The sequence below is a fragment of the Sarcophilus harrisii genome, chromosome 3 (assembly GCF_902635505.1).
Source record: "Sarcophilus harrisii chromosome 3, mSarHar1.11, whole genome shotgun sequence".
NCBI classification, from domain to species: domain Eukaryota; kingdom Metazoa; phylum Chordata; class Mammalia; order Dasyuromorphia; family Dasyuridae; genus Sarcophilus; species Sarcophilus harrisii.
Window position 1 is genome coordinate 604,401 of NC_045428.1, and position 14,176 is coordinate 618,576.

Sequence of the window (14,176 nt, forward strand, 5' to 3'; positions counted from 1 at the left end):
TGTCCCCCAGCTCTGTACTGCCTCCCCACTCTGTGTGTACCCCCACTCTGCCCTACCCCCCTGGCCTTGTGCTGCCAACGTTTTCTCCGGGACTCCTGATGGCGTGCCCGTCACCTGGGCACAGAGATCTGGGCGGCGACATAGGGAGGGCCGGCTGAGTCAGGAACCAGAAATCGCCTGGCAGACCAGCAGCAGTAAGACGAATTCGCTGAGAAGGGATGCGAGCCTCACACCTGAGCCTGGCCTGGCAGCCTCTGAAGCCTGTGGGGACCCGCCTGGCCCGGCACTGGGAGAAGGGGGGGGAGCTGCAGAGGGGCTGGCTTCCATTTCCTAACCCTCAGCTGGGCCCTGGGGCCGCCTGGGAGGGACCGCACGACCAGGGACTGCCACAGGAGAACCGACCGGTGGCCCCCAAGGCCCCTTCCAGCCCTAAGTTCTGTGACTGTTTCTAGAACTTAACGTCATGGATACAAGATGAGGGGTGTCTGCTGAAGGGCAGAGCAAGTCAGCCTGGCGACCTGGGCCCTGAAGCAAGGAGATGACTGGCCCCAGCAGTGGGAGCCAGAGGAGGGAGGGGAGCTCCTGGTCCGCCCTCCCCGGAGCAGGGGCAGCTCTGGGGCCCGTGTGGGGAGTGAGCCAGAGGACTGGAGAGATGCCCTGCTAGGCTGCTAAGCCCTGAAGGATAAGTGACCATCTTCGACGATCTGGAGAAAGGGCTGGTCTCCATCGGCCCAGTGGCAGGAAGGGCGGGGGCCATCCTGCTCCAAAGTCTCAGGGAATTTTCTAGCAGCTGCTCCAAATCAGCCCCAGCTGCCATGGAGGAGCCCAAGTCTACTACAGAGGCCGGGAATCCTCCTCCTCCTTCTCCTCCTCTGCTTTCTCAGGGGAGGAGGTGGGGCACATGCTCCCAGCGCCACCTCCCCTGATTTCCTGTTTTCCCTTTTGTACTCCGAGGCCTTTTCTGTTCTCCAAGAAGCATCCATGATGACCTGCAGAATACCCCGGCCTTCTGCAACCCTTTCCTTCCGGGCCTAGACTTGCTCTTTAGAGCCCTTCCTTCGCAGGCCCCGGCCAGACTTCCTGGAAGCCCCATATCCGGGCCTCGGCCATCCTCGGGGCGACCGTCTCTGCATCGAGCCCCTGCTTCTTGCTGGTCATTCACAAGTTTCTACCAAATCCCTGCCATGAAGGGGAGTTTGCCCGTGGTTATCTCCCAGTGTGGATAAACGTTGGAGGGGACATGGGAAGCCTGGGACACTAAGGCATGGTTGGGAGTGAAATGATCCAACCTTCGGAAAGCAATCTGGAATATGCCCAAAGGGCTGTAAAACGGCATCCTCTCTGGTCCAGCAGTGTCTCCACTGGGTCCGCATCCCAGAAAGACCCTAAGAGAGGGAGCAGACCCACATGTGCAGAAATGTTTGTGGCAGCCATTTCTATAGTAGCAAAGAAAGGGAAGCCGGGGGGCTGCCCATCAGCTGGGGAGCAGCTGCACAAATTGTGGTATATGAACGGTATGGAATGTTATTGTTCCATAAAAAATGACCAGCAGATTGGCTCCAGAAAAGCCTTATATGAACGGCTGCTGAGTGAACCAAGAACCAAGAGTAGAACCAATAGGACAATGTATACGGCAACAACAAGATCATGCGATGATCAATTGTGATAGACTTGGCTCTTTTCAACAGTGGGATTATTTCAAGGCAATTCCAAATACTTGTGATGGAAAGCTCCATCTGCATCCACAGAACCATGGAGACTGAACATGGATAGGAGTCTCACCTTTTTTGTTGGTTTTGTTTGTTTGCTTGTTTTTTTCCCCATTTTTCCCTTTGGATCTGATTTTTCTTGGCTAGCATGATGAATATGGAAATAGTTTTATAATATTCACACTGTTTAACCTATATCAGATTGCTTGCTGTCTTGGAAGAAGGAGGGAGAAAAGTTTGGAACTCAAGGTTTTGGAAAGGTGAATGTTGAAAACTGTCTTTGCACGTATTTGGAAAAATAAAACTCTCATAAAAAAGATGTTGGGGGATAAGATCAGATTCCTCAAAAGTGCCTTCCTTCTAAACTTCTAGCTAAAAATGTTTGTGGCAGCCCTGTTTGTAGCAGCTAGAAGCTGGAAAATGAATGGATGCCCATCAATTGGAGAATGGTTGGATAAATGGTGATATATGAATGTTGTAGAATATTATTGTTCTGTAACAAATGACCAGCAGGATGAATACAGAATGGCTTGGAGAGACTTACATAAACTGATGCTGAATGAATTGAGCAGAACCAGGAGATCATTATACACTTCAACAATGATATTGTATGAGGACGTAATCTGATGGAAGTGGATTTCTTCCACAAAGAGAAGATCTAACTCAGTTTCAGTTGATCAATGAGGGACAGAAGCAGCTACACCCAAAGAAAGAACACTGGGAAATGAATGTAAATTGCTTGCATTTTGGTTTTTCTTCCCGGGTTATTTTTACCTTCTGAATCCATTTCCTCCTGTGCAGCAAGAGAAATGTTCGGTTCTGCACACATATATTGTGTCTAGGATACACTGTGACATATTTAACATGTATAGGACTGCTTACCATCTGGGGGAGGGGGTGGAGGGAGGGAGGGGAAAAGTCGGAACAGAAGTGAGTGCAAGGGATAATGTAAAAAATTACCGAGGTATGGTTCTGTCAATAAAAAGCTATAATTATTAAAAAAAAATAAAATAAAATAAACTTCTAGGCAATAATTCTGTGAACCCCTCTGGCCCTCACCTACTCCACCTGTCAAATGGGGAGAACATTTGCCCTGTCTCCCTTCTCAATGTGGCTACTTGAAAGAAGGGATAGGACTCTAGGCACCCTTCTCCCAGGTTCCTGGGGTCTAGGGCCTGCCCTCCCCCCAGCCCTAGAAAACGAGCTCCTCCAGGAAATGAGGGACCCTTCCTTCTTTATCCCAAGTCCCGGACCAGCACCTGTGATCTCAGGCAAGCTTCATGTTGAGCTCATGATCATTGAATGCTCTATAAATCAGGTCAAGTCTAGGCCCAGGTGGCCCCAAGAAGAATAGCCATCAACACCCACCAGAAATGTGACCAACTTTCTACTGATCTCAGACAGGCAAGCTGAGGCCTGCTGAACTGGTAAAGAAAGGCAGACACCTTCCAGTGGGGGAGGGGGGCACGGACCAGGCAGCCTGAAATAGGGATGCAGAGCCCCGAGTCCTTCCCCGGGATCTCCCCCCAGGGCATGTCGGGGCCATCACGAAGAGATAAGACGCATCTAAATGGAAACAGGAACTGTATCCTTAGAGGCCGCTGGGGACCCCACGGTGCTGAGAGCGCTGGGCCTGGAGTCGGGTAGAGCCCAGCTCTGAGTTCAAATCTTTCTTCAAACGCTTCACTAGTGGGGTGACCCAGGGCAAGTCTCCTCTCCCTGTTTGCCTCCTACCCTCATCTGTAAAAGGAACCTCTCCGGCATCTTTGCCCAAAAAACCCAGCCGGCGCATGAAGACTCCGACCCCAAGGGCCCCCAAGGGCTCCCCACCAGCAGCAGCTTCGTCCGCCCCAGGAAACAGTGGGAGGCGCATGGAGGCTGGCCCAAGCCGGAACACCTTTCGCCCTTCCCAGCGGCCGCACCCCCAAAGCCTCGCCCTTCCCCCCCCAGGCAGGTAATCCCCCCCTCCAGTACAATGGAAACTCGCCACCCCCGGAGTGTCTCCCACCCCCCGCCTCTCAGGCTGGCCCACAACCAGAGGACCCCAGACCCCTTCGTTCGCTTCTCCGCCAGAAGGGAGAGCAGGAATTCCCCCAGGTCAGTGGGGGACAAAGGAAGGGCACAGAGTGAAGGTCGGCTCGGGATGGAGGCCAGGACCTGGGACAGCTCCCGCGGAGGAGCCGAGCTGGCGCAGGCGCAGCAGCCTCCTATTAAAGCGCCGTAAGTGATCAGCCACAGGCTCCCACCTGGGGGGGTCATCTCTGGGGCTCTGCTTTTCTTTACTAAGTGGAGAATAAATGAGCTTTTAAAAAGGAACCCCCCCCCATAAAACTAAGGTCTTTGTTTCCGGATAAATCAGGCCGCTGGGGCAGGGGAGGGGGGTCTGACCCCCGGGGAGGCCGCCCATAATCGTCCCTCCACTCCACTCACGCTGGACACCCCGGGTGCATCCTTAGAGCTTGCAGAGCCGCTTGCTTCCTGCTCCCCTTTTCTGGGCGCTCCGGAACCCCAGCTGCCTTTCCTTCTCCTTAGAAAGAATTTACCCGCACCTGGCTGGGGGGGGGGAAGGGGAGCACACCTGGCTGGGGGGGGGGGAGGGAACGCACCTGGCTGGGGCGGGAGGGGGGAGTTCTGTCCAGATCGTCCAGGAAGTAACGGAAAAGGTGTCTCTAGTGTTTGCACGCTCCCTCCAGGGCTCAGTGACTCCGGCAGAGCCTTGCAGCTGGAGCGGGCTGGGGAGTGGGGGGTGGGGGGGAGACAGCCCCCACCTGCCTGCCTCGCGCCTCCCCTGAGTTAATGAAGCAGTAGCCAACGGTGGCGCAGCAGCTCCAGGCCCTGACGAGCTGCACAAATATTTTAAATAAAAAGTCTCTCTGGCATCAAAACATTGAGGCTCTCCCTGTCACAACCGGCGCTTGTTGCTATGGAGAACGCCTGTTCCGGAGCAAACCCAAGTCTCCCGAGCGAGATGTGGCCCCAGCGCCAGGCGCCGGCTGCTCGGAGGCCATGGGACCCCAAAGAGCCTTCAGCTCCTCTCTCCAGCCCCCCTCCCCCCTCTGTCTTCCTCCCAGCGTTCCATCCATCCATCCCTCCTTCGGACCTTCCATTCTCCATCCTTCCCTCCTATCCTTCCAAAAATCCATCCCCCTATCCCTCCTGTCCTTCCCTCTGTCCTTCCATCCATCCATCCACTTCTCCTTCCACCCCCCCCACATTCCCTCCTTCTGTCCTTCCATCCATTCCTCCATCAGTCTTTCTGAGCCTTCTTTTGTTCTTCGTCCATCCACCCCTCCTTCCACCCCTCGCTCTTGCCATCTGGCCCGGGACTCTCAGGACAGAGGTGGGAGGGAAGGTGACCGCCCTCAGCCTGGAACAGAATGTCGCACCCATGGACCCCAGAGGACCCCCCACCACTGCCCTGCTCTTCAGGCACTAACAACAATAAGTTATGGGGGTCAGCTTAGTGGCTCAGTGGATAGGGCACTAGCCCTGAAGTCAGCAGGACCTGACTTCAAATCTGACCTCAGACACTTAACACTGCCTGACTGTGTGACCCTGGGCAAGTCACTTCACTCCCACTGCCTCAGGAAAAAATAAGCTATGGGGGATGGTGTTCTTTGAGGCCAGCGAAGTATTTCTCCTTATCTCATGGGATCCTCATGATGATGTCGGCAGAGAGAGAATACTATTGTCCTCTCTTCCAGAGAAGAAACTGAAACTGAGAGGGACAGGCGGTTCCCCACAAGCGAACGTCTGAGGCAGGATCCCGACTCAGGGGTTCCGGCACCAGCGCGAGCCAGGGCCTGCCCAGGTCTGGACCGAGCGCCGACCAGCTCCTAGACATCGCCGGCTCCCCAAGACTAACAGAAAGTCACGTGGGCTGGACCCCAGCATGGAGAGAGCCTCCCGAATGCCCCCAGACGCACCCCCGTTGCTTACCTCGGGCATCAAAGAACTCGTCATCGGAGCTCTCCACAGTGGAACTCATGATGTCACGGACGTGCCACGGGGCCCGGCCACAGGGAAGGGAGCCAGCTGGAAGGGAGACAGAGCCATGTTAGGTGGGCCCCCGGGTGGTATCTGGCCCAGGCCCAGCTGGAGGGCTGGGGGCGAGCTGCATCATCTGCCCTCTAAGCGCGGTCCCTCAGTCCTTGGCTGAGTTGGGGGTCACAACTGGAAATCAACACACTGGCTCTCCTCCTCCTCCCGCTCCTTGTTCTTCCCCTCCCTGTTCCCCCTCCTCTCCTTCTCCACTCCTTTCTCTCCCTTCTCCCCTTGTCCTCCCCTCTCCATCCTTCCCATTCTCTCCCACAGACATAGGGTGGCTGAGCCTCCAAAAAACCATGTGCCAAGGCTAGCCCCATGTGCCAAGGCTAGCCTCCATGTACCAAGGCTAGCCCCATGTGCCAGACAGAAGTCACAAAGGACAGAGGCAGGATTAGAAGCCACAATTTCCTCCCTAAAGTTGGAAAGGGCATTGGAGGGCATTTGGAAGTTTAGAAAGAAGCATGCAGCCAGAAAGAGACCCAGCAGCAAGGGGACAGCTGCAGTCCATGGGAATCAGAATCAAGAGCCAGCTTCAAATCCTGCCTCTAGCACCTCAGTTTCCTCATCTGTGAAATGGGATTATCCTCACAGGGCTGTGGAGATGCAGCCAGCCTGAGCTCTTCTCTTCCCTCAGATGTGGCCCAGGGAGCTCAGATGGGGCCACAGGCAGCCCAGCTGTGCTCCAGGCCCCTGACTGGGATTGCCTTGGAGGAAGGCACACCTCGTGTGGGAGGGAGGGAGGAGAGAAGGGACTGAGACCACCTCCTCAATCTGAGACCAAAGCACAAGCTACCTTTGTGGGCTCCTGGCCCTGGAAAGCCCCCAATCCCATGAGCCCCCTACCCCAAAGGCACCCCGGCCGGCTAGAGGGAAGGCAGCCCGTGCCTCCATCCCCACTGGCCCCCTGCCTGCGGTCCCCATGCCGGCATGAGCACGGCACTCTTACCCCTGGAGCCTCCCAAGTGCCAGTCTGAGCTTCATGCCCCCAGCCATCCTCTGGAGATGAAACCCTCCCAGAGAGGAGCTGGCTCAGCAGCGCCTTCCCCCCGGGGCCCTCTCCCCCTTGGCTCCCCATGGCACTGGGGGCCCAGTATCCAATCCCGAGGTGGGAGCAGCGGGCGGGCGGGCGCCCTGGGCCTCTGTGCGGCCCCCGTGGGCCCTGGTGAGTAATGCCCTGTAATTAGGGGATATTTTTAAAGCTGTGATGAAATGAGGGTGAGGAGGCTTCCAGGCAGCTGGTGTACCCCAGCACGGCGGGATGCTACCCATCTGCCAGTCCCGGCTCTCACCAAGGAGGGATGACTCGGGGGGAGTGGATCCCCTCACCCCTCCCTTGCCCCCTGGAGGCCGCTCTGAGTCAATGCAGAGCTCCCGCTCACAAGGGGTTGCCCACCTTGCACCGATCCTTCGCCAAAGCACCTACTAAGTGCTTCCAGGGAGGCCCCAGTCCCAGCACCCCGTGCTCACAGCCAGCATCCCTTGGTGCCTGCCCCCCCAGCCTGGGGTCAGTGACCGCCCCCCTCGGCCGCTACTGCCCATGGCTCCTCACCAGTGATCCTCGGCCCTGGTCTCTCCTCCTCCGGGGGAGACCCCTCCCATCTCCCAGAACGTAAGCTCAAGGACCGTGTCCTGGCTGGCTGTATGCCCACTGCTCCGCCTGGGGCATGACGCATAGTAGGTGCTTGGGGGTGGGGGAAAGGAAGCCTCGGGCAAGCTGAGAGGCCCCAATGCAGAGGGAAGGGCTGGCACAGGCAGGCCCCCAGTCCCTGAGGAAGGACCGGTGCCCAGCAGAAAGGCTGTCGTGGGGTCGGCCTCGTCCTGCTGGCCCTGGGGGCACCACAAGGGGCCGCGGCCCGGAGAGTGACAGAAGGATTTGCTGGCCCGGCCTCAGGACCTCCCAGCCTGGCGTCCATGGGCTGGGGCCTGGTGGGGAGAGCGGCAGCCTCGGAGCAGCGGAGTCCCTTTCCAGGTGTGGCCTGGGCTCGGTGCCAGCCTTTGAGCCAAGGACACCTGATCTCCTCCGTCCCAAGCAGGAGCATCCCCTTGCCGAGAGCCCACGGGAACACGGTGGCTGCTGGGGCCATGGGCAGCAGACTGGGCCTGAGCCCCCACCTCGAGGCCCCATCCAGGGCGTGATGCAGGCCCACTCTCCAGGTCCCTTCCAACCCGAAGAGAAGGCGCACTTTAAGGTGGGCCATGGTCAGGAAGAGCAGTGATCCCAAGCACTGAGGGAGCTGGGGGCACACCCGCCCTAGACTGCCTGGAGAGACCCTGTCGGCTACCCTGGGGGCACATGGTGACCAGACCCAGAGGCCTTCCCAATGTCCAGACCCAGGGGCCTTTGTGGTGGCCAGACCCGGGGGCCTTCCCAATGGGCACAGCTGGCTCTCCCTCACCTGTTCCCCCCTCTCTGGCCCCCATCCCGTGCTGCCTCAGCTGGCAGCCCCTGGGGCTGTCCCTACCAGAAGCTGGGAGTGCTCGGTCTCTCACAAGGAGCCACATTCTGGCGGGTTTCTGGGCACAGCTATATCAAACAGATGGGAAACTCCCCGGGGCCCCCGTTCCCCGTCTCCAGAGTCCAGCAACCTCACCCAAGGAGCTCCAACAGGCTTGTGGGTGAAACCCATGCAGGCTGGTCATGGCTCAGAAAGCCCCATTTGTCCTAAAGGGCAGAGGGGCCAGAGAAAGTAGTCTTGCATCGCTGTCCACCGAGCACTAGCTCACACCCGGCATGCCTGGAATAGTGACTGTCTCCCTCCATCCCCAAGGAAGCACAGTAACTGAGCTGCTGGCTCAGGCCAGGAGAGACACAATCCACAATGCTAGCCATGGCGGGTCCCAGGGGTCGCTCAGCCACGACGGGTCCCGTGGGTCACTCGGCCACGGCAGATCCTGCGGGTCACTGGGCCACAGTGGGCCCCGTGGCTTGCTCATGGAGGGCCCCACGGCTCCCTCAGCCAGCTGCCCTCCCTGCTATAAATAAGTGGGCTGTGTGGGGCTGAGCCCTGGGCCAGGAGCAGCCGGCAGCTCGGTCACTCGGGCTTCTCCTGCACCAGCTCCACAAAAGGGCAGAGAATAAGCAACTTGGGTGAAGGGAAAGAGGTCCAAGGTCCAGGAGACACAACTCGGGAACAGATGTAGATGGAGGTAAAACGGCCTCCGAAGCAGACGCAAATGCCCGAAAGGAGAGAAGCTGTCTGGGCACAGGAGACCCATTGGACCCCACGGGGACCACGGACACTGATGGTCTGGGTGGTGAAGGGGGGAGGCGCCGTCTATCCACCTCACGCCCAGGAGCCCAGGAGAGGGAGCCCAAAGCACCAGGCCTGGAGTCAGGAAGGTCTGAGTTCAAATCCAGCCCCAGACACTCACTGGCTGTGTGACCCTGGACAAGCCACTTCACCCCATTGGCCTCAGCTTCCCCATCTGTAAAATGAGCTTGAGAAGGGAATCAGTCCAGTCTCTTTACCAGGAAAACCCCAAATGAGGCACAGTCAGACACAGTTGGAAGGACCAAACATCAGGAGAAGATCTGGTGATCAGAGTGGCTTCCAGACCTCCTGGACAGAAGGAGAGGCCGGAGGAGGAGGCCTGAGTACCTGACTCAGGCGTGAGGGGGCAGAGGGGGCTACGGAGCACGAGGTGGGGGCCATGGGCGTCCCTGCGAGGCCAGAGGGGCCTTGGAAGCCAAGAGACAGGCCCGGTCCCCGGGCAGGGGGGAGGGGAGGTACAGCCTCTTAGGAAGAGCATGGATGAGCCCTCTCTGTGTTTAGAGCTTCTGGTGAGGCAATATCGGAGAAGAAGAAATGTGGCTGGGAGGGGGAGGATATCGGGATCAAATTTCTCCGATAAGGGTCTGGTATCCAAGATGGTAAATAACTGATAAATATGCAGAAGATTGAGAAACATTCACCAGCAACAAAGTGGACAAAAATATGAATAACATTTCTCAAAAGGTGCAAAATTCAGAACCACCCGAAAAATCCTCCAAATCACTAATAACACAAATGTTTCAAAACAGTTCCGAGATTTGACTTCATAGCCTGAAAATGACCCCAAAATGGCCACAGTCAGCACCGGAGGAGCGCAGGAAGATAAGCGCAGATACATGGTCGGTGAAGCTGCGGAACATTTTGAAAAATCATTTGTACTTATGCAAATAATGGTCACTAAAATGGTCCCACCTGGAAACTCCATTACTGGGCTCCCTCCCCAAGGAAACCAGCCACGAGGAAAAGGTTCCCCAGATGCTGCAAAGTAGTTTGCGGGGGCCCTTTTTTAGCTAAGGAGCCAAAAGGAAATGACCGCCCGTCACAGTGAAGGACGCACCTTCAGGAACGGCGCGTGTTGCAGCACAAGGGGCGACCATCCCACTGCCACGGATGTGGCTCCGGGCAGGTCAGGGTCCGAGACGGCTCCAAAAGGCTTGCATGGAGAAAGCTGCCTCCTGCGGGGGGACTGCGGGCCTGTGTGCGGACGGTACGGGTCACGCCTCTTTCCTTCTGTTTTGCTTTGTTCTTCCTTGTGGTTTTTCCCTTTTGTTCTGACTATTTTTCCTTCTCCAACATGACTCATACGGAGATGTGCTAAAAATGGGTGTCCATTATAGCCTAAAATAAGTTTTTTAATTCATTTAAAAAAGAAAGAAATGGTGTGTGTGGCGCAGTCAGAAAAGCCTGGAAAACCTCTGTGACTGATGCAGAGCCAAGGAAACGATGGGCGGAGAGCCCACGACGCGGGGCCCACTGGGAAAGGGACCTGAGGGAGAAGCTTCGCCCTCCCGGGGGGCTCCACACAGCCTTGTTCTCAGACTTTCCCAATGGATTTATTTTCAAAACAGCTGCAAGGAGGATTTTTCAGCACTGATCCTTGCAAAACCCTGTGCTCCAATCTCCCTCCCTCTCCCCTCCCCCCCATAGCAAGTAATCAATATATAGTAAATGGGGAATCTATGTCACATCCGCATACAGGTTCATGTGATTGTCTCGCTGCACAAGAAAAGTCGGATCAAAAGGGGAAAAAGGAGAAAAGTAAAATTCAAGCCAACGACAAACAGAGTGAAAAGGTTGCTCCCATGCTCAGTGCCCTCCTCTGTCCAGGCAGGTGGCTCTCTCCCCCCCAAGTCCATCGGACCTGGTCCGGGTCATCCCATTGTTGGAAGGAGCCTAGGCCTCACAACGGATCGGAGCCTTGTGGCCATGGGCGGGGATCCCCTGGTCCCACTTCCCCAGCATCGGTTCCTACAAGTCTCCCCAGGATTCTCAGGCTCCTTTCTTACAGGAGCCCCCCATGGGGGAGGGGCAGCCCTCAGCATCCAGCCACCACAACACTTCTGCACACGGGGCCCCAATGGCCACTCTCTGTGGGCCGGGGATGGACACTCTGCAGCCAGGGACAGACGCTCTGCGGGCCGGGGACAGACGCTCTGCGGGCCGGGGACAGACACTCTCTGTGGGCCTGGGGGTTACACGTGCAGCATATTGGACGGTTCAGGGCAGGTGAGACACATGGAATGTACTGGTGACGGAAGAAATGGGAAATAGCCATGAAACGTAAAGTTGGGAGTGGGACTGCACAGGGGCAAGAAAGAAGGAGAAAGGGGGGGCAACAGTCAGGCAGCTTGGTTTTCTGGAAGCCAGAATATGAAGCAGAGGGGAGGTGTTGGTAACTCTTTGAAGGGAAGGGGCCATCAGCTGAAGGATTTTGAGGTTGGGGGAGACATGAGCCTCCGCATGGGCAGCAGGAGGTGGGAAGGGCTATGACAGAGCTCGGAATCAAGGGCCCTTGCAGACAAGCTCCCCCCTCCCCCGAGTGACTGGGGGGAGGAAAGACAGAATAAAAGAGAAGGGGGAGCCCAGCCACAGCCTCCACAGTCTCAATAGAACAGAAGGCCGGGCCTTCAGCCAGGGGAGCAGGAGAGGAGGCAATAGGGAGCTCAGAAGAGGGGGGGTTTTGGGGCAGCCGTGGAAAAGAGCAGGGGACGTCACAAAGGCCCCAGGGAGGCGCAGTAAGCGGGATTGTGGGGCAGCTCCTCATTTGTAACTCGGGGGCCGGGGGAGAGGGAGAGACTCAACGGCTCTGGGTCTAGAACGTGGCCTCCGAGGCCTCGGGGAGACAGGTGAGGGGAGTGATCCAGGCTTGGGGGCCGGCCAAGGATGAGATGGGGGTCAACCATAAAAGACCCCCCAGCGGGACCAGCAGCTGGGGAGCCAAGATTGGGAAAAGGAGAAAAAGGACATCAGAACAGGGGTGACTGTCTCAGGCTCATGAGCAGGGGATAAGCATCTGATCTCTGACTTTCATTTTCTGTGTGTCTGTCTCTCTCTGTGTGTCTGTCTCTGTCTCTGTCTCTGTCTCTGTCTCACACACACACACACACATACACACACACACACACACACACACACACACACACACACACACACACTCTACAGCATCAGATGGGGAGAGGGCTACCTAGGCACTCACAGGCTCTTGGGAAGGCCATCTTGCTCTATTAGGGTCCTGCCTATTCACCAAAATGCAACTGACCAGGATGGTCTCAGGGTTCAAGAGCAGCCCGCCTCCTGTCCCCTCCCCCTGCCCCTTCTCACCCCCCGCCCCTGTCCCCCTGCCCCCTGTCCCTCACCCTCCACCCCCTCCCCCTGCACTACCTTTCCAATACTAAGTAATTCCCAAGGGAGATGGCCGGGAGGGCCAGAGCCTACAGAGCCACATCCCCATGGTTCCCAACGTCAGGAGGACCATCAAGGCGGCCCCCCAGGAGGCCTCCCCTAAAGAGGCCTGGGTCACTCAGGTCATCCCTGGTTGGGAGGGGCTGTCTCTGGGCTACAGGCCGAGGGAGGGGAGGGAAGAAAGAGCTTTGAGTCCAGGAAGAACTGACCAGGGGCTCTTTTGGGTCCCTGGTTGGAAAAGTGGGGGGTGGGGCAAGGAACCCCCCCCCATCCAGCTCCCATTGTGCCCCGGCTATTGTGCTGGACTTCAGAATTACAGGTAGTTTGGGGGGGGCAGAGCCTTGGACCGGGAGGAGGGGGCCATTTTCAGGAAGCTCAAGGTCCAGGTAGGGCCCTGAGGTCCAGGAAGGGGCCGGGGCCCTTTCCTCCCATACATGGCTGAGAAGCTTTGGGTGGGGAGCCCCTGTATCCTGGAGGAGACGGAGGAGGGGGAGGTCTCCAGCCAGATCCCAGCCCTCAGAGCCGTGAGGGCTTCTTGGAAGAAGAGGCCCTGGGGGCCACAGCCCTAAAGCATGCACCCCTCAGGCCTCAAACCCAGGCTTTCTCTTCAATTCTTAGCCGTCTGGGGCCTGAGAGGGCCCAGAGGACTTGGGAGCTGGCAGCCAAAGCCCATGGCAACCCCGTCTCCAGCAGGCGTGAACTGGAAGAGTCAATGTTTCCCAAGGGAGTCCCAGACTGGGGGTGGTACGCCCCTCCCCCTGCCAGCCCCTCCTTCCTGCTGGCTCCTGGCTGCCTCCTCTGTCTGCCCTTGGCCCCGCCAGCCTTCCTGTACACACCGGGCCCTCCTCAGAACCCCCCGCCCCCAGGCTCCTGCTTCCCCTTACCGAGGGTGGGTGCGCCTGCCCCAGCCCTTCTCGGGGTGGAGGGGGGAGACCATCCTCCCCCACCTCTGATTCACAGCAGGCTCTGAACAAAAGCCTCCTGGAGCGGGGGGCAGTAAAGATGCCCTGATTCTTAAGGGGCTTAAACAGTGCCCAGAGACAAAGGGCCCATCCCCAGGGCGCTGAGAACCCTGGGCCCCAACAGCCCCCTGCCAAAGGGCCTGAGGACACGGGGCCACTGGATCTAAATCTCAGGATTCAGCTCTGGCTGGGGCGGGGGGGGGGGGTCTCAGAGGAAACCCCTCCAAGCAGGCCACATTCTACAGAGAAGGGCCCAGTTCTACAGAGAAGTGCCCCGTTCTACAGAGAAGGGCCTGGTTCTACAGAAAAGGGCCCCATTCTACAGAGAAGGGGATCATTCTACAGAGAAGGGCCAGGCTCTACAGAGAAGGGCCCCGTTCTACAGAGAAGGGCCTGGTTCTACAAAGAAGGGCCCCGTTGTACAGAGAAGGGCCAGGCTCTACAGAGAAGGGCCCCTGTTCTACAGAGAAGGGCCCCCATTCTACAGAGAAGGACCCTGTTGTACAGAGAAGTGCCCCGTTCTATAGAGAAGGGCCCCGTTCTACAAAGAAGGAGATCATTCTACAGAGAAGGACCCGTTTCTACAGAGAAGGGCCCCATTCTACAGAGAAGGGCCCCGTTCTATAGAGAAGGGTCCCATTGTACAGAGAAGTGCCTGGTTCTACAGAAAGGGGCCCCATTCTACAGAGAAGGGGATCATTCTACAGAGAAGGGCCCCGTTCTACAGAGAAGGGCCCCATTGTACAGAGAAGGGCTCGGTTCTACAGGGAAGGGCCCCATTCTA

At 57.4% G+C, this 14,176-nt stretch overlaps 1 protein-coding gene across 4 annotated transcripts in view; it reads right to left on the minus strand.

Moving 5' to 3' along the window:
• PITPNM3 (PITPNM family member 3) overlaps positions 1 to 14,176 on the minus strand; it is an 80,640-nt gene that overhangs the window by 58,137 nt on the left and 8,327 nt on the right. For 3 of the 4 annotated variants that reach the window (XM_031957344.1, XM_031957342.1, XM_031957343.1), the window contains exon 2: positions 5,649 to 5,744. In XM_031957344.1, coding sequence (XP_031813204.1) covers positions 5,649 to 5,697 — 49 coding nt within the window. In that variant the 5' untranslated portion in view covers positions 5,698 to 5,744. Of the gene's footprint in view, positions 1 to 5,648; positions 5,750 to 14,176 lie in introns of all 4 variants that reach the window. The other variant, XM_031957345.1, reaches the window with a different exon arrangement.